Consider the following 23,235-nt stretch of genomic DNA (forward strand, 5'->3'; position numbering starts at 1 on the left):
GGGTGGTTGAGGGGCAGCTCTCGGGGAACTCTGGGGGGATCTTGCATGGTTGGTGACCTGGCGGTTGGGAGCTTGGGCCGGTGGCCGATGAGTCACTGGTTCGGGTCCCCATTTTGACTTTGTGGGAGATCTGTCGATGTGTCCCTTGGGCAGGGCGCTTGACCCTGGTTGCTCCTGTGGGTTGCTCTGGAGCGGCTTCACTGCAGGTGGATTGTATGTTTTTTAATATAAAAAATTAATTATACTGTTCGCAAAACAATGTCCATACAGGTTAGAACACATTACAATGCAAGAAGATACAGGTAGCTCCCAGCTTTGTAGGCTAACTTTTCTTGTTAGCTTACAGCTGAAGATATCATCAAAATATGCTGATTTCAAAGCTGATTGCCACAAACTTTATTCATTCCCTTGATTGGTCTATCATGACTCTTCCAAAGATGATCTATTGCCTCAGCAAACTGACTCCTGGCTGTCCCCCTCTTGCCTCGTGAATGACGAAAGAGACAGCGCACGCTTTTATTAAATGTGACTGACCACCTCGATTCGAAATTATGTAGCAACATTTGAAATTGTGTTTTTTACATTAGATAAAAGTAGAGACTCAGAGCTACAAAATAGTATATCATAAACTACAGTTGAGGAACAATGGGAAAGTAATTCTGCTTTGAAAGTTGATAAACCTGTAACCCCCACTTTTGAGAAAATGGCCCTTGAATGTTTTCGTACACCTACTGGAGAGCTCTTCTTTGACTACACCCACTCAGCATCGTTCACACCCTCTTAAGCCTTAGCCCCACCCATCTCTATTAGGATTCACATGTGTACAAGAACAATATCAGTGATACTGGTGATAAACAAGGTAGATATATGCATACAATAAGGGGTAAAGTGGCTGAACAGCAGGATTAAAAAACCTTGCAAAAATAAATGGTAGAAGCAATGTATGACGTGTGTGTGTGTGTGTGTTAGGAGAGAGTCATGTGAATGTGCATAGAGGTACTGCAGATAGTCCTGATGACTGGGAACTCGCCCCCAGTGATGAACTGGTCCATCCGTACCACGCATGAACAAGGGAATCTAAGAGCCTGTTTCAGTCCTGCCCTTGACTTTGGTGCAGTGCATGTGATGTCCATGGCCTCTTCGTCGCAAAAAACTCCCTGAACTTCTCAAATATATGTTTGTCTAGTTGTGTCCAGTCCAGGTGGTGCTTGTACAGGCAGACCATCTATGGGAGGAAGGACGTCAGCGTTGTGCTGCAGCCGAAACCTGGTCCTGACTGAGTCCCAACGCTCCTTGTCGACAACAACACCAGGCTCCAGAGCATCGAAGCTGTAAAACAGGAAAATAGACAAAAAGATAGAAGACATTACAACCTTGCATAACATCAATTGACCTCCCAATTTAGATAATAAGAATAACCTCCTACAATGTAATGAAAATGATATTCACCTGAAGTGCTGGTACTGCTTGATCTGTGGCAGTGGCCTGAAGTACAGAGTCAGGTGTTGTTGCCAGCCATAGCTTTCCACCAGCACCATACCATCCTCCAGTCCAACCAGCTGTGGGATGTTGACCCCTGTCACAGTGCTGTCATTCACCACTCCAGCAATCTCTCCACAGATTCCTGAAGGAAGACAGCCTGACTACACGTACCTCTGAAAAATACACAAATAATGTGAGAGTCATAACAATTGCGGCAATCATGTTAGAGGTCAATGAAATCATCAAAATATGTGTTGTTTATGCTTTACATAGCAAGCGTTGTCATCGATTCCTTGTAGAGACGCTACACTGCTGCTTTTGTCACATGAGATGGCAGCAGCTTTCTACCAAAGTGTTTGTACCCTGGGTGGCGTCCTGGTAATACTATTGCATTATCCTTTGCATAGTTGTTGATGAAGTTCACAACTCATTGCAAGTCCTCATGCTTCAGATGTAACCTGTGCTTGCTTGGGCCGGCTCTCATTTTGATGGGAGGCAATAGACCATTCTACTTGTATGCCTGGTGGAGGAGAGTCAGGCGTGTTCTACTGATGCTGAAAGACAAATTCCAGATACAATTATTTTAGCACTATTATACAATAGATGGCCGTAATCAACGCCAGACACACCTGGCTAACTTTTATGGGTCATGTAATCATCTGGCGAAGTGGAGTCTTTTGTTTAGACATGTAGCTAGCTAGCTAAACAATGAACCATAATCCCAACCCATAGAGTAGCAATACAAACCGATTGTCATAGCTAGCTAACGCTACCCAACTAGGTTCAATAGCTAGCTAACATTAGGCTATAACTAGCAATGCAAATGAATTTCTGAGATACGAATAATATTGCTACACAGATCATACAGGTAACATTAGCTAGTAAGCCAGCCAGCTAACATTAGCTAGCTAGCTAACAGTACGTTTTAACTTGGAGTCTTTTGTTTAGACATGTAACTAGCTAGCTAAACAATGAACCATCATCCCAATCCATAGAGTACTAGCAAATACAAACCGATTGTCATAGCTTTCTGACAAAATTAGAAACGTATAATATCTGAAAATGTAGCTATACTCTTACCTATATACATGGATGAACTCTTCTTGACAGACTGCAACCCCTTTCATTAAATAAGACGTCCTGTGTTGTTTCCGTTTTGTTTGTACAGCTTGCTTGGCCTGTTGTGTCAAGTCACTCTAGTTCACACTGACCGTGTGCAATGGCATAAGAATCATCAGGTCTTTCTCTGTCACGGATGCCATTGTTGCCTTTAGTTTGAAGATGTAATCCGGATAAACACTTTTGCAGTTCTCCATGATATCTTAAAAAAAAGCTACAGTAGAAAGGATTATCTACACATACCGAACAGCTCATGTTATTAGCAGAAGGTGCTACATGGCAGGCCAATCCGAACTAATCTCTCGGCATGTCCAGCCCATTCATTATCTCAGCCAGTCATGGCTAGTGGGAAGGTTCCTGTCTTTTTCCTTGGCTAATTTTAACAATTGTATTGGTATTTACAGATGGCATAGAAGTTTGTTATTAAGGCACATGAAAGTTCACATGTTCCAGAAGGCATTTCTGCCAAAAAACACATGATGATAAAATAAAATAAACACTTTTAAATGCCTCCTGTGAAGTAGTGACGTGCGACATACGCCTAGTTTCCTGAAACAAGTCACAAATAAGATACTTCTATGCAAATGTTGTTGATCAGTACAATAAAATAAGTCCCAAATGGAAGGGAACTAGATTGTTTGTCATCTGTATCCCCATGAAATCAGCCAAAACAAGCTCAATAAATCTATGCATGCATTGGCCTAGGCTACATCTTGATTTACCCAGTTTATCAATAGAGATTTACCATTCAAATAAATGATTACCAGCATGTTATATCGTTAGATTGGTAAAAACAAAGTCAAATTGATTGTATGATTTGTATAATTTATTCATTAATGCATACATAACATTTCAAATGTGATGATATTGAACTCAAAAGATGCCCAACAATTGAACAGAGCAGTAGCTGAGTTTATCTGTCTGGATCAAGTGCCATTCTAAGCCTTCTTTTTTTGCAGTGGTATAGTTTTGGTATCGATGTTATCAAGAATCGTGATACTAAACCTGGTATCAGTATCGAAGTCAAAATTCTGGTGTTGTGACAGCACTACTCGGTACTGGTACCCTGTGTATATAGCCAAGTTATCGTTACTCGTTGTGTATTTATTATAACTTTTATTATTATTACGTAATATTACTTTTCTATTATTTCTCTATTTTCTTTCTCTGCATTATTTGGTTGGGCCCCTAAGTAAGCGTTTCACTGTTAGTCTACACCTGTTGTTTACGAAGCATGTGACAAATAACATTTGATTGAGGCCAGTTTTATAACCTTTGAATGCACATGTAAGCTCACTGCTCTGACATTTCCACAAGGCCTAGAATAACATTGGCATAATTATCCACTGCTCACTGACTTTGTTAGTTTATAACAAGATGATTTTGCCAAGATGCCATCCTAACTGATGGTTAGGCTAGTCTTTAACCTCGGTCTCTAGGCTTCATTCTCTCCCGAGATCTCTCACTCTCTCATGCGCTCTCCTTGCCTTGTGTACCTGGGACTGTTTACTCTTCACAACTACACACGCAGCCTCTTTCCCAGAATCCTCAAACACTGTGGCTTTCTCGCACTGCAGAGCCTTCCTCTTTGTGAGGGACAACATTCCAAGCATGTCTGTTTATCTGCTGGAAGCTGTCTAATCAGGGAATTAGGGAGAAAGAGAGGATAGGGTCGTAGGACAAGGAGGAAAGAGAGAGAAGGCAGATTTTGGCTTTTTTGCTCGGCCTAAGCATGCCTCTCTTCTCTGATCGAGACTGGGAGAGCTGCGACTACAGCGCCTCATTAAGTGTTTGTCTTTTCAAAATGGCTGCCTGTGTGTATTGTAATTGAGAACATGTGGTGAAAATTCATTACAGCTATATGTGTTGTTGCCATGTTCAAGAAGCTGTCTGCCAGTGGCAGGCCCAGCTAGGTAGAACTTTACAGAGGCATATGTTGCTGTCTTTTGTCTTAGATTCAGCATTCATCCTCATTTGATATAATTAAATCTGTGTGCTAGAGGCTCTGCTTCGATTAATTAAGCAGGATAATTACCATATGTGACAGGGACTGAAGGTTTGAATGTGAAATCTCCTCCTTTCACAGCTAATATTAACATTGATACCCTAAGTGGCTGCCAAACTATCACTGGCATTGAAAAAACCTTCACAAACTACAGCGTCATTGAGAGAATATTAGTACTGTCTGTAAATCTGTATACGTTAGTCATGACTCTTTGAACACATTCATATTGTGATGCCCTAGCCTAACCCAATCATCCCCTTCATTGATTCAACGCCCTAAATAGAAACCAATGCTCACTACTGTGTAGAATGTCATGTGACCGTCCCAGCAGCCCAAAGGTCATGACGATAGGCTAGGCTATATGAAAGTCACGTCGCTCTCTGCAAAGAGCAATATAAGCATCACACGGACAACAATATTCAGCTTAGTCACATAGTTTGTCCATGGTAGAGCCACTCCAATCAATGAGTAAAGATCCTGAGAATAGTGTTTGTTTGATTCTTTGATTGACCCTGGTGATTAACATGATTAAAGGTCGACTGTAATCATCATTTGCATTTCTGCTGGTTGCTAGGGGACAGCACTTAATCCTCCATCCCTGATTGTATGCAGACAGATCAGGAGAGAGGGTGAAGAGGTGGAAATATGCTTCTAGAATGTAACCGATACCAACCCTGTAATGTTTACCAGTGTTTTCCACAAGCACATGGAGTAGCCAGCCAAATAGAAAAAGTAGCCAGCCAGGCTCCCCCAATTTTGGTGGCCTCTGTTACATTCTGATTTGTATTTTCGACAAGCAACTATAAGGAAATAGCACTAATCCATTTTTTCCCACACTTTTACTGTAGACTAGGTTTCCATCCAATTGGCAACAGATTTTCATGCGAATATTCTAAAATCTGCGCATTTTCCCACCAGAAGTGTTTCCTTCAAATTGACTAGTTGTAGATAAAAGGCTGTGGTTGATGACGTAGTGCACTTAAAAATACCTTTTGCAGTTATATTCCCATGTACCGAATAAAAATACAACTTAAATGGGTTTCCATCGCATTTTCAACTCTACTGATGGTTTTCTCACAAAACATTTTAATCAAATCAAATCAAATTTTATTGGCCACATGCGCCGAATACAACAGGTGCAGACATTACAGTGAAATGCTTACATTACAGCCCTTAACCAACAGTGCATTTATTTTTAACAAAAAAGTAAAAATAAAACAACAACTAAAAAAGTGTTGAGAAAAAAAGAGCAGAAGTAAAATAAAATAACAGTAGGGAGGCTATATATACAGGGGGGTACCGGTGCAGAGTCAATGTGCGGGGGCACAGGTTAGTCGAGGTAATTGAGGTAATATGTACATAGAGTTAAAGTGACTGCATAGATAATAACAGAGAGTAGCAGCAGCGTAAAAGAGGGGGGGGGGGGGGGGGACAATGCAAATAGTCAGGGTAACCATTTGATTAGCCAGTTGGTCAGCACATGCTCGGAGTACACGTCCTGGTAATCCGTCTGGCCCTGTGGCCTTGTGAATGTTGACCTGGTTAAAAGTCTTACTCACATCGGCTACGGAGAGCGTGATCACATAGTCATCCGGAACAGCTGGTGCTCTCATGCATGCTTCAGTGTTGCTTGCCTCGAAGCGAGCATAGAAGTGGTTTAGCTCGTCTGGAAGTCTTGTGTCACTGGGCAGCTCGCGACTGTGCTTCCCTTTGTAGTCTGTAATAGTTTTCAAGCCCTGCCACATCCGACGAGCGTCAGAGCCAGTGTAGTACGATTCAATCTTAGTCCTGTATTGACTCTTTGCCTGTTTGATGGTTCGTCGGAGGGCATAGCGGGAATTCTTATACGCGTCCGGGTTAGAGTCCCGCTCCTTGAAAGCGGCAGCTCTACCCTTTAGCTCAGTGCGGATGTTTCCTGTAATCCATGGCTTCTGGTTGGGATATGTACGTACGGTCACTGTGGGGACGACATCATCAATGCACTTATTGATGAAGCCAGTGACTGATGTGGTGTACTCCTCAATGCTATCTGAAGAATCCCAGAACATGTTCCAGTCTGTGCTAGCAAAACAGTCCTGTAGCGTAGCATCTGTGTCATCTGACCACTTTTTTATTAACCGAGTCACTGGTGCTTCCTGCTTTAGTTTTTGCTTATAAGCAGGAATCAGGAGGATAGAGTTATGGTCAGATTTGCCAAATGGAGGGCGAGGGAGAGCTTTGTATGTGTCTCTGTGTGTGGAGTAAAGGTGGTCTAGAGTTTTTTTTCCTCTGGTTGCACATTTAACATGCTGGTAGAAATGAGGTAGAACGGATTTAAGTTTCCCTGCATTAAAGTCCCCGGCCACTAGGAGCGCTGCATCTGGATGAGCGTTTTCCTGTTGATTTATGGCCTTATACAGCTCATTCAGTGCAATCTTAATGCCAGCATTGGTTTGTGGTGGTAAATAGACAGCTATGAAAAATATAGATGAAAACTCTCTTGGTAAATAGTGTGGTCTACAGCTTATCATAAGATACTCTACCTCAGGCGAGCAAAACCTAGAGACTTCCTTAGTATTTGATTTTGTGCACCAGCTGTTGTTTACAAATATACACAGACCGCCACCCCTTGTCTTACCGGAGTCAGCCGTTCTATCCTGCCGATGTAGCGTATAGCCCGCTAGCTGTATGTTGTCCATGTCGTCGTTCAGCCACGACTCGGTGAAACACTAGATATTACAGTTTTTAAAGTCCCGTTGGTAGGATAACCGTAATCTTAAGTCATCCAATTTGTTCTCCAATGATTGAAGATTGGCTAATAGGATTGATGGGAGCGGCAGTTTACTCGCTCGCCGTCGGATCCTTACAAGACACCGACCTACGTCCATGATATCTCCGTCTCTTCCTCATGCGAATGACGGGGATTTGGGCCTTGTCGGGTGTCTGTAGGATATCCTTCGCGGCCGCCTCGTTGAAGAAAAAATCTTCGTCCAATACGAGGTGAGTAATCGCTGTCCTGATATCCAGAAGTATCTATAGCCACAGTAAAACGAGTCCTATATCGACATAACCTAAAAGGCAGCTCAGCAAGGAAGAAGCCACTGCTCCAAAACCGCCATAAAAAAGACAGACTACGGTTTGCAACTGCACATGGGGACAAAGATAGTACTTTTTGGAGAAATGTCCTCTGGTCTGATGAACCAAAAATAGAACTGTTTGGCCATAATGACCATCGTTATGTTTGAAGGAAAAAGGGGAACGCTTGCAAGCCGAAGAACACCATCCCAACCGTAAAGCACGGGGGTGGCAGCATCATGCTGTGGGGGTGCTTTGCTGCAGGAGGGACTGGTGCACTTCACAAAATAGATGGCATCATGAGGAAGGAAAATTGTGGATATATTAAAGCAACATCTCAAGACATCAGTCAGGAAGTTAAAGCTTTGTCGCAAATGGGTCTTCCAAATGGACAATGACCCCAAGCGTACTTCCAAAGTTGTGGCAAAATGGCTTAAGGACAACAAATCAAGGTATTGGAGTGGCCATCACAAAGCCCTGACCTCAATCCTATAGAAAATGTGTGGGCAGAACTGAAAAAGCGTGTGCTAGCAAGGAGGCCTACAAAACTGACTCAGTTACACCAGCTCTGTCAGGAGGAATGGGCCAAAATTCACCCAACTTATTGTGGGAAGCTTGTGGAAGGCTACACGAAACGTTTGACCCAAGTTAAACAATTTAAAGGCAATGCTACCAAATACTAATTGAGTGCATGTAAACTTCTGACCCACTGGGGATGTGATGAAAGAAATAAAAGCTGAAATGAATAATTCTCTCTACTATTGTTCTGACGTTTCACATTCTTAAAATAAAGTGGTGATCCTAACTGACCTAAAACAGGGAATTTTTACTAGGATTAAATGTCAGGAATTGTGAAAACTGAGTTTAATTGTATTTGGCTAAGGTGTATGTAAACTTCCAACTTCAACTGTGTGTCTGTGTGTGTGTATATATACAGTGGGGAGAACCAAGTATTTGATACACTGCCGATTTAGCAGGTTTTCCTACTTACAAAGCATGTAGAGGTCTGTAATTTTTATCATAGGTACACTTCAACCGTGAGAGACGGAATCTAGAAAATCCAGAAAATCACATTGTATGATTTTTAAGTAATTAATTTGCATTTTATTGCATGACATAAGTATTTGATACATCAGAAACGCAGAACTTAATATTTGGTACAGAAACCTTTGTTTGCAATTACAGAGATCATACGTTTCCTGTAGGTCTTGACCAGGTTTGCACACACTGCAGCAGGGATTTTGGCCCACTCCTCCATACAGACCTTCTCCAGATCCTTCAGGTTTCGGGGCTGTCGCTGGGCAATACGGACTTTCAGTTCCCTCCAAAGATTTTCTATTGGGTTCAGGTCTGGAGACTGGCTAGGCCACTCCAGGACCTTGAGATGCTTCTTACGGAGCCACTCCTTAGTTGCCCTGGCTGTGTGTTTCGGGTCGTTGTCATGCTGGAAGACCCAGCCACGACCCATCTTCAATGCTTTTACTGAGGGAAGGAGGATGTTGGCCAAGATCTCGCGATACATGGCCCCATCCATCCTCCCCTCAATACGGTGCAGTCGTCCTGTCCCCTTTGCAGAAAAGCATCCCCAAAGAATGATGTTTTCACCTCCATGCTTCATGGTTGGGATGGTGTTCTTGGGGTTGTACTCATCCTTCTTCTTCCTCCAAACACAGCGAGTGGAGTTCAGACCAAAAAGCTCTATTTTTGTCTCATCAGACCACATGACCTTCTCCCATTCCTCCTCTGGATAATCCAGATGGTCATTGGCAAACTTCAGATGGGCCTGGAAATGCGCTGGCTTGAGCAGGGGGACCTTGTGTGCGCTGCAGGATTTTAATCCATGATGGCGTAGTGTGTTACTAATGGTTTTCTTTGAGACTGTGGTCCCAGCTCTCTTCAGGTCATTGACCAGGTCCTGCCGTGTAGTTCTGGGCTGATCCCTCCCCTTCCTCATGATCATTGATGCCCCACGAGGTGAGATCTTGCATGGAGCCCCAGACCGAGGGTGATTGACCGTCATCTTGAACTTCTTCCATTTTCTAATAATTGCGCCAACAGTTGTTGCCTTCTCACCAAGCTGCTTGCCTATTGTCCTGTAGCCCATCCCAGCCTTGTGCAGGTCTACAATTTTATCCCTGATGTCCTTACACAGCTCTCTGGTCTTGGCCATTGTGGAGAGGTTGGAGTCTGTTTGATTGAGTGTGTGGACAGGTGTCTTTTATACAGGTAACGAGTTCAAACAGGTGCAGTTAATACAGGTAATGAGTGGAGAACAGTAGGGCTTCTTAAAGAAAAACTAACAGGTCGGTGAGAGCCGGAATTCTTACTGGTTGGTAGGTGATCAAATACTTATGTCATGCAATAAAATGCAAATTAATTACTTAAAAATCATACAATGTGATTTTCTGGATTTTCTAGATTCCGTCTCTCACAGTTAAAGTGTACCTATGATAAAAATTACAGACCTCTACATGCTTTGTAAGTAGGAAAACCTACAAAATCGGCAGTGTATCAAATACTTGTTCTCCCCACTGTATATATATATATATATATATATATATATGTGTGTGTGTATATTGTGTGTTATGTTATATATTTATATGTGTGTATATAATATATGTATATATTATATTGTGTGTGTGTGTGTGTGTGTGTGTGTGTGTGTGTGTGTGGAAAAATACATGTTTAAAAATGTCGACCAATCTATTGACGACTCTCGGTCGACCAAGACTTTATTTTAGTCGGGAACAGCCCTACTATATTGAAGGTTTACTTTTTAAAATCACTTTGCCTAAAATCAGTACGCTCAGCGAGTAGATTGATGGGCACTTATTTTTGCTCTGGACAGCTCGCGTGTGCTGTGTGACGGCATGTACCGCTCAAAGTTGTGACTCGAGAGCGTGGTGGTGCTTGAATGAATGGCTAATCATATTGCTCATATACAAATAGCATGACAATTTCGCATACAGTCTTCAATGGTTGACTGCGACAGAGCAGGTAAATGTTGAACTGGAATGCAGCAATGTGCTAAAATGTTGCTGGCCCTTTCGAACCAGTGACTGAACACTGGCCCAACACATGTTTATACTGGCCAAGTGCCACGGGCCATCATTAATGTCGGACCCTGCACGCAAAATAAAATAAATGAATGGATTTCGACTCATCATTACTACATTATGGGACGTGCAAATTCATGCTCTCTCCCTCCGTATATGTTTTTTGGGACTGCACACAACATACACCCAGATACCGAGAGGCGGGACAGACCGCAGACTGTCAGACCAGCAGCGTTTCCCTGTCATTGCTCACTTTGTGACTGACAGTTGGTTGTCCTATCAATAGAGCTCTAGAATATGCATATTGTTCATTCTAGCAGGAGAGGGCTCGGCAGACTTTTTTCTGACTAGCGAATTGAAAAGTAGCCTAGTTTTTTTAAGTGGGAAAAGTACCTGGCTGAAAATGAGTGTGTAATCGTCTGTAAACTTTGTTGCTCCTTGCTGAAACAAGCAAGATGTTGCAGCAAACGAGCACACAAAGGTGCAGCAGCAGAACATAGAAATAGAATCTATGGCAGCACATGCAGTCATGAGCAGAGAAGAGGAAAAAATGTGTCTTAATATATATATATATATATATATTTTTTTTTATAAACCTTGTAAGAATATGCACACACACTTACAATGGTGTTACAGAGGATTGACGTGTGGTACTGCCATTTTACTTTGTATACATATTTTTTTTTTCTTCTTCTTTTTTTCTCTGGCGATTGGGCCTATTTCAGTATCTTTACCAGCCATATAACCAAATGCCTGTCAGTGCCAACCACGTGGTGTTGACCGGTCTGAATGGTCTCCCTGCTGCAGGTTGGGTGATAAGTTCTACAAGGATGCCATTGAGCAGTGCCGCAGCTACAATGCCCGCCTATGTGCTGAGCGCAGTGTGCGCCTGCCCTTCTTGGACTCCCAGACTGGCGTGGCACAGAACAACTGCTACATCTGGATGGAGCGCCACCACCGCAGCCCTGGTGGGTAGAGATAGAGAAGCATGATGGCTGGCTCTGTGGTTTACTAAAACTATCATTCAGTTGTTGAGGTTTACTGGGTAGTGTCATCTGTGTCTAAATATGTCCCTCTGGCCACTACAGCTACAAACATGTCCGTATAATGATATCCAATAGTGTTCATGTTGCCTCCAACGAGAACCCTTCATATATATATATATACAACTGTGTAAGGATATTGAGTTAACTCATTTAGGGTCGATAAGCAACACATTATGTATCAGGCTGGGTGTGGGGTGGGGGGGCAGTGAGACCTGTGAGGTGTATTCTTCAGTTCCTGTCTCTCTGTTTATAGGGGTGGCTGCAGGTCAGATGTACACATACCCCGCCCGCTGCTGGAGGAAGAAGAGGCGGCTGCACACCTCCATGGACCCTCCGTTGCGCCTCTGTGGCCTCCAGCTAGGTAATAGAACCCCCCCCCCCACACACACACACACACACACACACACACACACACACACACACACACAAAACTCCTGCATCTCTCTGCTGTGTCTCATCACCAGTCAGTCCAGTGCATTCATCTCCCATTCTATTATCTTGTTATTATTTATGATCTGGAATCATCTAACTGAAAGCACATCATTCCATTTCAGTGTGGAAAGCAAACAGCCTGCTAGTCACTTTTTATCAAATGAAAAGTGCTCAGTTCAGTGAGCCAGTAAACTTGTTTTGTGAGAACTAGAACATGTAATCAAATTTTTGCCTTCTCAGCTGGGAGGAGAAGGACCGGAATCACAACAGACTGCATTAAATAAATGTTATGAAAAATAGAGTTTGTCGCTGCTCCTCAGATAAGTTCCTGAGCATTTTCTCACCAAATTGCTCACTCTATCACCCACGTCTATTTATTTTTACATTTTAGTCATTTAGCAGACGCTCTTATCCAGAGCGACTTACAGTTAGTGCATACATTTTTTTACCTGTTCATTCCTACACTCCCACACATTAAGTCACTCCGCCCTACACTATCTCACCCCCCTCAGCTATTTTCGCTCCCGAGCGCTCCTCACTCTCTCACTGCTATGTTGGCTGGGTTTCTTACCTGGTCAGCTCACCAGAGCTTAAGTAACTGGTCAGTTCTGGGGCTATGGCCTCCAGGGATGTAACACTAGCCTAAATAATGGGCTTTTCTTAAATTCCTAATAATAACTTTTCATAACTGATGGTTCAGTTCCCTTTTGCTGTTTCCCAGAAACATGGTTCTCAAAAATAATTTTGAAATAGCTACCATAATCCTGTTGAGATTAATAATAATACTCAGGTTTGTATTGTTCTTCTGATTGAGAGGGGTTGGGTTAAATGCGGAAGACACATTTAGGTTGAATGCATTCAGTTGTGCAACTGACTAGGTATCCCCTTTCCCTTTCTCATGGTTTTGATCAAACTGGCTTCCAAGTTATTTGTAAGGGACTTGTTGGAAGAGTGAATATGTTATGAATATGTAGAACGAGGGAGAGCGCAAAAGAGCGAGAATGAAACCCAGCCTTTGTTTCACTCACACTTCCTATTGTAATGTTTTCACTGAGCCTCACTCTGCTCTTCTCTACCTGTCACTAAGACACCCTGCTCTAACAGTAACACTGTGTAACATACCAGTAAATGTGATCTGTGCCCAGTAGTGGAGCACTACCTGGCTCTGCCTGGTGTCTCCAGACTCTCCACTGGGAGAGGGCCTTCTCCTGTAGCTGGGCAGTGGTAGCTAGCGCTGCAGCCAGCCGGCGTTAGTGCTGCTGGCTGTCTGACTGGCGGTGATAGAGGGATACTTAGGCTGCATGCAGAATCAGCTCCCTGCTGCAGGCTGCCTGCTCTATTTTTAGCCTGCAGCTCCCAGGGGGGAGAGGCTGTCTAGTCGCTGAGAGTTGAAAGTCAACGTGTGCAGACACAATGGTGAGGGGCTTCGGAGTGTATGAGCCCTCAGAGTTGCTAGCATATGGTAGTTAGTGCATACCCCTGCCTCCCCCTCTTCTATCTCCACCTCTACCTACTTAGATCCTCACCACTCATCAACAGCTGCATGTTAGCATTCAGCTCAGGGAGGGAGGTGATTTCACTTGGTGAGATGAGTGTCTGTGAAGGTATGATAAAAAGCTTAAGTTGAGGCTTTGAAGTCTGTCCTCTTTCTTAACATCATGAGGCTACTGCTGAATGAAATACCTTTCAGTGAAGAAAAAGTCTATGATGTCCAGGCTAGACTGACTACCAGCCAATGTTAGTCTTTTATCTCATCCACACTCTGTTTTGACCTCTATCACAATACAAGAAGAGAATCCTATGGAACATTTACATTAAAGGGACAGTTCACCCAAATCACAAATGTACCTACATTTATGGACAGTTTGTTTAGTTACAACTTTGCATTAGCATTATTGAGTGTAAAAAAAAAAATGGCAGGTCGTCCCTGTTAGCATGCTCTAAATAGCAAGCCCACATTAGCCTAGCTTTGTAACACGGCATTACATTGGATTAAGCTATCTTTCATCTGCTGAATAGAAACATAAACTATCTCACCTCCCTAATGAAGGGATTTGGTGTATTATAGTGATGCTTTCAAAAAGCAAGCCATTTGTATGTTCCCGGGAAAGACTGACTAAATGCGGTGCTGCCTGTCAGTGTCTTTAGAGTTACTGCTATACAATGTCTACTTTGATTGATGTGACGGGCGGCTCCCGGGTTTGTTTGATTTACTTGTGTGATTATTCCTTTTTATCCAGATGGAGGACTCACAGGCAAGGATGTGATTCCCACACAGGGCACCACGCTGGAGGCTCTTCTCAGAGGGGAGGGCTTAGACCAGAGGAACAACTCAAAGGACGAGGAGAGCCTCCTAGAGATCCAGGTGGGTCCTAATGAAGTTTTAACCCAATGGCTTCTGAGCATAATAACAGAACTCCCTGGAACAGTGTATAAGAGCTAGGACTGTCCCCGACAAACAAAAAAATATTTGTAGGCCAAGAGTCATCCTGTTCTTTCAACCAATCGATTGATCGAAATGTTTGAAACTTATTTTTCTATATGTAGACAGACACACCCTATGTGTTTGAATAAAACCAACTACGTATGCACTAGGGGTGGGCGTTATTAACAAAAATTCATATCAAGATATTTTCCACTGTCCGGACGATAATGATATAATATCACGATATACTGTAAAAAAAAAAATTAAGCAAAGTTAATAAATTACTAAATATTGATTTTAACCTTATAGAAACAGAAAGGGGGCATTGCACATTTTTTAAATTATTTGTTTTACTTCTGTGGTAAACCTGTGCAAACATGAAACATAAACAAAGGTATATGAGTTAAATAAATATGCAGTAAAATTTTATAAAAAAATATTTGAAGTACTCAGGATGTAAACTTTTTCCTGCCAAATATAAGAAGTGCAGTCTTTTTTCAGCATAACACCGGTCATTATGAATTCAAGTTGTAAACCTTTTCAAATTAACTTCAAGCATTAACCAGACAGTCTGTATGTTTCTCAGTTCAGCATGTAACAATTCACTGCCTGTGGTCCTCTGTAGCTCAATTGGTAGAGCATGGCGCTTGTAACGCCAGGGTAGTGGGTTCGATCCCCGGGACCACCCATACGTAAAAATGTATGCGCACGTGACTGTAAGTCGCTTTGGATAAAAGCGTCTGCTAAATGGCTTATTATTATTATTATTATTATTATTATTATTACTGCCTCCCTCTTCACAAGTTCCGTGCCAGGAACACCAGCCTATTGACAGTTTCTGGCTTCAAAGTTGCCCTGTGGCATGTGACCACATTGCCCCCAGTGCTAAATGCTCTCTCAGAGGGCGAACTTGTGGCAGGGATGCATAAGTATTTCTTTGTCAGACAACTCAATTGTGGGAAGTTGGATGCGTGAACTCGCCACCACTCCAAAGGATCAGCCCCACTGTCTGCTGCCATCATCAGAGTGTAGCGGTCCAGCTCTTGCTCGGTGACCTGTCTCTGGGTTCTTAAAGCAGGTGCACTACTGGTTTTCTTAAAGAAGCTCCCAAGGCTCTTCTTGGACTTCTTTGCTGATTGTGGAGCAGTGGCAGCTTCTTTCTCTCTCACTCTGGTCCTCTTCAAAAGAGAAGTCTCCCACGGCTGTGTTCCCTACCAGGAGGGCTTCTGTCTCGGAGGCAGCTCTCACCTTCACCTCCACCAGCTTCTCAGTGGTCATGTAGGTGGTCTTGAACATTGGGTCCAGAAAGGTAGCCATGGTGAGGAGCTCATCTGTTTCAGGATCGGTGTATTTGTCATTCAGGTAATTGAGGACCCTCATCTTAATCTCTCCGGTCAGTTTGGCTTCGCCCTCATTTGATTTCAGAACCTCCGTCTTGAACAAATGGAGGACCGGCTTCAGATAGGACACACTCACGTATGTCTCTCCTGACAGGGCATCTGTGAAATCCTGGAAGGGCTTAAGTGCTGCCGTGATAGATTCAAAGACCTCAATGTCTTGCCAGGAGGGTGCAAGGTGCTGTGTTTTTTTGTCTGCTGCCAGGACTTGTATGATGGCCTTTTCCTGCTCCAGGACTCTTTCCATCATCTGCAGTCGAGATCCCCACCTTGTCTGGGATTCCGCGATGAGCTTGTGGAGGGGCAGGCTCAGTTTAACTGTGCACTTGTCAGGGCCTTCTGCTTCTTCCAACTATAGGAAAATGTGCTGACCACTTTCTTGCACACTCCTGTGGCCCGGGAAACCCGAGGTTCATTTTGGACACTCCTCTCTGCAAAATAAAAAGGTGAAAAATAATTACAAATGTAATCCATCTATAGATTTACAAACAACTGTTGTGATGAAGATAGCTATGTTGCTTTAGAAAACTAGATCATTTGAGTAGGCTATTTATTATTGAAAGAGAGAGGATAGATTAATATATTGAAACCATAGGCTAATGTATCAATTATAAATAAAAGCAACGTAATCCTAATATTCTAGATTTGCATAGCTGTATATATCCGGCTTAACGTATAAGAAGGATCAGGCAGTGTAGTCAGCTCTAACTTTAAACAGAGGATATAAGGAATACAATAGTTATTCTGCATTTTATGTTGTTTTTAAGTGACGTTATTTTTCTACCTAGCTGTATGTGTTTTGGATGTTGAAACTTACCAATAGCAATGTGGAGCCTGTGTCCATTTGTTCAGCTCCAATGCTTTGTCGGTAGTTATACATACTTGACGCGACTCTTTCAAGCCCCAGAATGAAAGTGCCTCCCTCAGCCCAGCTGCAATTATTTCTGCGGTGTGGTCGTCTGGGAAATAAGAGGTCTGAAGGCATTTGCTTTGCAGCTTCCAGTTGTCGTCAATGTTATGAATCGTAAGGCTATTGCATGGCTCTGTGGTCCGGCATGACCATAAGTCGGCAGTGGTAGAGAAGAATGCAGCGTTACGGATTTCGTTGGCAACTCTGTCCCGACATTCTGTGTAGAGTTCTGGTAGACATGTTTTGCTGAAGTATTTACGGCTCGGGATCTCGTATCTTGTGTCTAGAGTTCGAATCAACTTTCTGAAACCGTCTTTCTCCACAGTTTGAATTGGTTCCATGTATTTTGCTATATGATATGTAATTGCACTCGTTATCTCATTCCACTTCTTGCTCTTCTTGTCAGTTCCAAACGACAGAGGAGGCCCCCTTTTTTCGAACCAATTCTTCGTCGTCCTGCAAATCAATCTCAATAGCGTTATTTTCCTTGTCTTCAGTCATCCTCAATGCTTGATTTTCGGACACTTTTGCTAACGAAAGGAGTTTACTTCACTAAATGTTTGCTTACTCTGCAGTTGCGCATGCTTGTTTGTTGACTTTGATTGGCAGGCAGATCGCGTGTAACGTCCATGCTTCTAGTTTTTTTTCTTTGCTAAAAAAGGCTATGTTTCTAGTAAAATAAACAATTTGAACTTGCCCACTAGGCTGTATCACTCACCATACATTTTGAACGAAACAAAAACGCCTTATTTCATACATTAATTTATCATGATATGCACGATATGGCAAAATCCATATCACGGCACAACGTCATACCGGTATTCACATTCATACCGGTATACCTCACACCCCTAATATGCACTGAGCTTGTCTACATAAGCACACTGTTTGATTAAATAATGAAGACACACAAATGACTCAAAGAGCCCGATGGTCACACTGTTAAAAAAAAATGACAGCGAGTGCCTGTGTGACTGGCGCACATTGTCTCGCTCTCCTCCCTATTGCAGCGAAAATTGTTTATGTTTATTGCGCTGTCTGTGCTGAAGCTGCAACATAGTTTCAGCCATTTCGTTTCTTACTTGTTTCTGACATAAAAGTTCTGTTACCGACATTCCTAATTTGTTTAGGAAAAGCATTCCATATTCCCTCAACACTTGCTCTCATTACGTGAAACATGTAAGCATCGCATGCATGTGACCAATAGGGCCTGACCTATAGCCTATCATAATCACATCAATACATTGGTTATAACAAACTCCGAACACAGTAATGTGGACTGCAAAATGGATGTGGAGGACGTGTAAAAGAAACTCGAAACGGGCGAATGTTTACTGGTTGCTCAGGAGGGAAAGGGGAAGTCAAATGTGTGGAAGACATTTGACTTACAGTTGAAGTCGGAAGTTTACATACACCTTAGCCAAATACAATTAAACTCAGTTTTCACAATTCCTGACATTTAATCCTAGTAAAAATTCTTAGTCTTAGGTCAGTTAGGATCACCACTTTATTTTAAGAATGTGAAACGTCAGAATAATAGTAGAGTGATTCATTTCAGCTTTTATTTCTTTCATCACATCCCCAGTGGGTCAGAAGTTTACATGCACTCAATTAGTATTTGGTAGCATTGCCTTTAAATTGTTTAACTTGGGTCAAACGTTTCGGGTAGCCTTCCACAAGCTTCCCACAATAAGTTGGGTGAATTTTGGCCCATTCCTCCTGACAGATCTGGTGTAACTGAGTCAGGTTTGTAGGCCTCCTTGCTCGCACATGCTTTTTCAGTTCTGCCCACAAATTCTCTATAGGATTGAGGTCAGGGCTTTGTGATGGCCACTCCAATACCTTGACTTTGTTGTCCTTAAGCCATAACTTTGGAAGTATGCTTGGGGTCATTGTCCATTTGGAAGACCCATTTGCGACCAAGCTTTAACTTCCTGACTGATGTCTTGAGATGTTGCTTCAATATATCCACATCATTTTCCTTCCTCATGATGCCATCTATTTTGTGAAGTGCACCAGTCCCTCCTGCAGCAAAGCACCCCTACAGCATGATGCTGCCACCCCCGTGCTTCACGGTTGGGATGGTGTTCTTCAGCTTGCAAGCATTCCCCTTTTTCCTCCAAACATAACGATGGTCATTATGGCCAAACAGTTCTATTTTTGTTTCATCAGACCAGAGGGCATTTCTCCAAAAAGTACGATCTTTGTCCCAATGTGCAGTTGCAAACCGTAGTCTGTCTTTTTTATGGCAGTTTTGGAGCAGTGGCTTCTTCCTTGCTCAGCGGCCTTTCAGGTTACAGTGGGGAGAACAAGTATTTGATACACTGCCGATTTTGCAGGTTTTCCTGCTTACAAAGCATGTAGAGGTCTGTAATTTTTATCATAGGTACACTTCAACTGTGAGAGACGGAATCTAAAACAAAAATCCAGAAAATCACATTGTATGATTTTTAAGTAATTAATTTGCATTTTATTGCATGACATAAGTATTTGATACATCAGAAAAGCAGAACTTAATATTTGGTACAGAAACCTTTGTTTGCAATTACAGAGATCATACGTTTCCTGTAGGTTTTGACCAGGTTTGCACACACTGCAGCAGGGATCTTGGCCCACTCCTCCATACAGACCTTCTCCAGATCCTTCAGGTTTCGGGGCTGTCGCTGGGCAATACAGACTTTCAGCTCCCTCCAAATATTTTCTATTGGGTTCAGGTCTGGAGACTGCCTAGGCCACTCCAGGACCTTGAGATGCTTCTTACGGAGCCACTCCTTAGTTGCCCTGGCTGTGTGTTTCGGTCGTTGTCATGCTGGAAGACCCAGCCACGACCCATCTTCAATGCTCTTACTGAGGGAAGGAGGTTGTTGGCCAAGATCTCACGATACATGGCCCCATCCATCCTCCCCTCAATACGGTGCAGTCGTCCTGTCCCCTTTGCAGAAAAGCATCCCCAAAGAATGATGTTTCCACCTCCATGCTTCACGGTTGGGATGGTGTTCTTGGGGTTGTACTCATCCTTCTTCTTCCTCCAAACACGGCGAGTGGAGTTTAGACCAAAAAGCTCTATTTTTGTCTCATCAGACCACATGACTTTCTCCCATTCCTCCTCTGGATCATCCAGATGGTCATTGGCAAACTTCAGACGGGCCTGGACATGCGCTGGCTTGAGCAGGGGGACCTTGCAGGATTTTAATCCATGACGGCGTAGTGTGTTACTAATGGTTTTCTTTGAGACTTTGGTCCCAGCTCTCTTCAGGTCATTGATCAGGTCCTGCCGTGTAGTTCTGGGCTGATCCCTCACCTTCCTCATGATCATTGATGCCCCATGAGGTGAGATCTTGCATGGAGCCCCAGACCGAGGGTGATTGACCGTCATCTTGAACTTCTTCCATTTTCTAATAATTGCGCCAACAGTTGCCTTCTCACCAAGCTGCTTGCCTATTGTCCTGTAGCCCATCCCAGCCTTGTGCAGGTCTACAATTTTATCCCTGATGTCCTTACACAGCTCTCTGGTCTTGGCCATTGTGGAGAGGTTGGAGTCTGTTTGATTGAGTGTGTGGACAGGTGTCTTTTATACAGGTAACGAGTTCAAACAGGTGCAGTTAATAAAGGTAATGAGTGGAGAACAGTTTTTCTTTAAGAAGCCCTCGTAACAGGTCTGTGAGAGCCGGAATTCTTACTGGTTGGTAGGTGATCAAATACTTATGTCATGCAATAAAATGCAAATTAATTACTTAAAAATCACACAGTGATTTTCTGGATTTTTGTTTTAGATTCCGTCTCTCACTGTTGAAGTGTACCTATGATAAAAAATTACAGACCTCTACATGCTTTGTAAGTAGGAAAACCTGCAAAATCGGCAGTGTATCAAATACTTGTTCTCCCCACTGTATGTCGATATTGGACTTGTTTTACTGTGGATATAGATACGTTTGTACCTGTTTCCTCCAGCATCTTCACAAGGTAATTTGCTGTTGTTCTGGGATTGATTTGCACTTTTCGCACCAAAGTACGTTCATCTCTAGGAGACAGAACGTGTCTCCTTCCTGAGCGGTATGACAGCTGCTTGGTCACATGGTGTTTATACTTGCGTACTATTGTTTGTACAGATGAACGTGGTACCTTCAGGCATTTGGAAATTGCTCCCAAGGATGAACCAGACTTGTGGAGGTCTACAATTTTTTTTCTGATGTCTTGGCTGATTTCTTTTGATTTTCCCATGATGTCAAGCAAAGAGGCACTGAGTTTGAAGGTAGGCCTTGGAATGCATCCACAGGTACACCTCCAATTGACTCAAATGATGTCAATTAGCCTATCAGAAGCTTCTAAAGCCATGACATCATTTTCTGGAATTTTCCAAGCTGTTTAAAGGCAAAGTCAACTTAGTGTATGTAAACTTCTGACCCACTGGAATTGTGATACAGTGATTTATAAGTGAAATAATCTGTCTGTAAACAATTGTTGGAAATATTACTTGTGTCATGCACAAAGTAGATGTCCTAACCGACTTGTCAAAACTATAGTTTGTTAACAAGAAATGTGTGGAGTGGTTGAAAAAACAAGTTTTAATGACTCCAATCTAAGTGTATATAAACTTCCGACTTCAACTGTAGTTGTGGAAACTACTGGAGATCAAGAAAAAGGAGAGTATAGGAGCGAGAGCTGCGTGCATATTATATGTGAAGAACAGGTGCTGTTAGATTACAATATTGTTATGCCTGTTTGGAACAGTGTAAACAACACTAAATAAATGATAAGTAATACCAGTCTGTTCTAATGAAAACTAATTGTAAAGCCATTATTACAGCATAGCAAAGATTAAAAACAGCCACATTTGTGAAATTGCTTTATCTGACGTTTTGCCATTGCATGAGGGTTGGTGCTCACGGAGTCAGTAGGCTATTAAACAAACACTCAAACAGGCAACAGAAGCAAGATCTGTCTTATTTCTGTAGATATATATGGATGATTTATAAAGCCAGGCACATTTAACAGTTAGGCTGTTGATTATAGACTTAATTAAGTTGGTTTCCTCTCTCCTCAATTTTCTTAGACAATTAGGCAAAGCATTATTTGCATGGGACTAGTATTACTAGATAACTTTGGTTATATAATTATTATCTCAGAATGTCCATTATTCCAGAAGATGATTCGTTTTTTCCAAACTGTCCCCAGTAATTCATTCTTTTTTTCCAATAAATTGACAGTTATGACGGAAACCTGGAGGTTTTTTTTCTAGGCGTGAAGATATTTCAATTAGTCCAGGCGTTTCCAAACGTTTTGGTCAGTTGTATGCTGCTTTTTTTTATCTATTAACAGCAAGGGTTACATTAAATAGGCGCAGTATTTTTTACTGATGCATTTGTCAATTATTCAATTCATACACACAAAACATATGAACAAAAGCATTCACTGTGAAAGTTGATACATGTAGGCCCTTCATATATAGGCTATGCGCAGCACTTCGTTCAGTTTATCCAATCAGTTATTGTTTTCTTGCACAAACCGTGAGCAACACCTGTCAAACTCAGACATTTCTCTCAAAACACAGGGATGTCGATTCGCACGGCACTAGTATTATCAGAGGACCAGTAGGTTATTCTGGCTGGAGTTGTTACTCTCCTGTCATGTACAAATTACTGACATGGCAGATTCCAACGGGACTAAAATTACAGATGTGGTGTTGTGCTTGTGCACATAATTACATTACCCGACCACCCCGAGTAAAACTAATCTCGTCCGAATAGGGTTTAAGGCATTGTTCTCAATCTAAATATGCAGGTTAATTTGGCTATTATGCACATAGCTACATAGAGAAAGGTGGCAATTATATGGCACACTGAAGATTGTTTCAGAATCGCAGACAGCGACCATATCCAACGCAGGAGAAAGTGCATTTGTTATAAAATAATATTTGATTTATTAGTGTTGCACCATTCTTTTTACATACAGTGCATTCGGAAAGTATTCATACCCCTTCCCTTTTTCCACAATTTGGATCCTGTTTCCATTGATCATCCTTGATGTTTCTACAACTTGATTGGAGTCCACCTGTGGTAAAGTCAATTGATTGGACATGATTTGGAAAGGCACACACCTGTCTATATAAGGTCCCACAGTTGACAGTGCATGTCAGAGCAAAAACCAAGCCATGAGGTCGAAGGAATTGTCTGTAGCGCTCCGAGACAGGAATGTGTCGAGGCACAGATCTGGGGAAGGGTACCAAAAATGTCTGCAGAACACAGTGGCCTCCATCATTCTTAAATGGAAGAAGTTTGGAACCACCAAGACTCTTCCTAGAGCTGGCCA

The 23,235-nt window shown here is 42.4% G+C and overlaps 1 protein-coding gene across 2 annotated transcripts in view; it reads left to right on the plus strand.

The window, feature by feature from the left end:
• The window catches only part of LOC121544927 (zinc finger protein DPF3-like), a 42,199-nt gene that overhangs the window by 10,316 nt on the left and 8,648 nt on the right, over window positions 1–23,235 (plus strand). For both annotated transcript variants that reach the window (XR_005996167.2, XM_041855181.2), the window contains exons 2-4: window positions 11,524–11,684; window positions 12,016–12,123; window positions 14,435–14,559. Coding sequence is in view for 1 of the 2 variants with exons in the window: in XM_041855181.2 (XP_041711115.1) it covers window positions 11,524–11,684; window positions 12,016–12,123; window positions 14,435–14,559 (394 nt within the window). In the remaining variant the exon portion in view is untranslated. The remainder of the gene's footprint in view (window positions 1–11,523; window positions 11,685–12,015; window positions 12,124–14,434; window positions 14,560–23,235) is intronic.

Source organism: Coregonus clupeaformis, chromosome 29, assembly GCF_020615455.1.
Source record: "Coregonus clupeaformis isolate EN_2021a chromosome 29, ASM2061545v1, whole genome shotgun sequence".
Taxonomy (NCBI): Eukaryota; Metazoa; Chordata; class Actinopteri; order Salmoniformes; family Salmonidae; genus Coregonus; species Coregonus clupeaformis.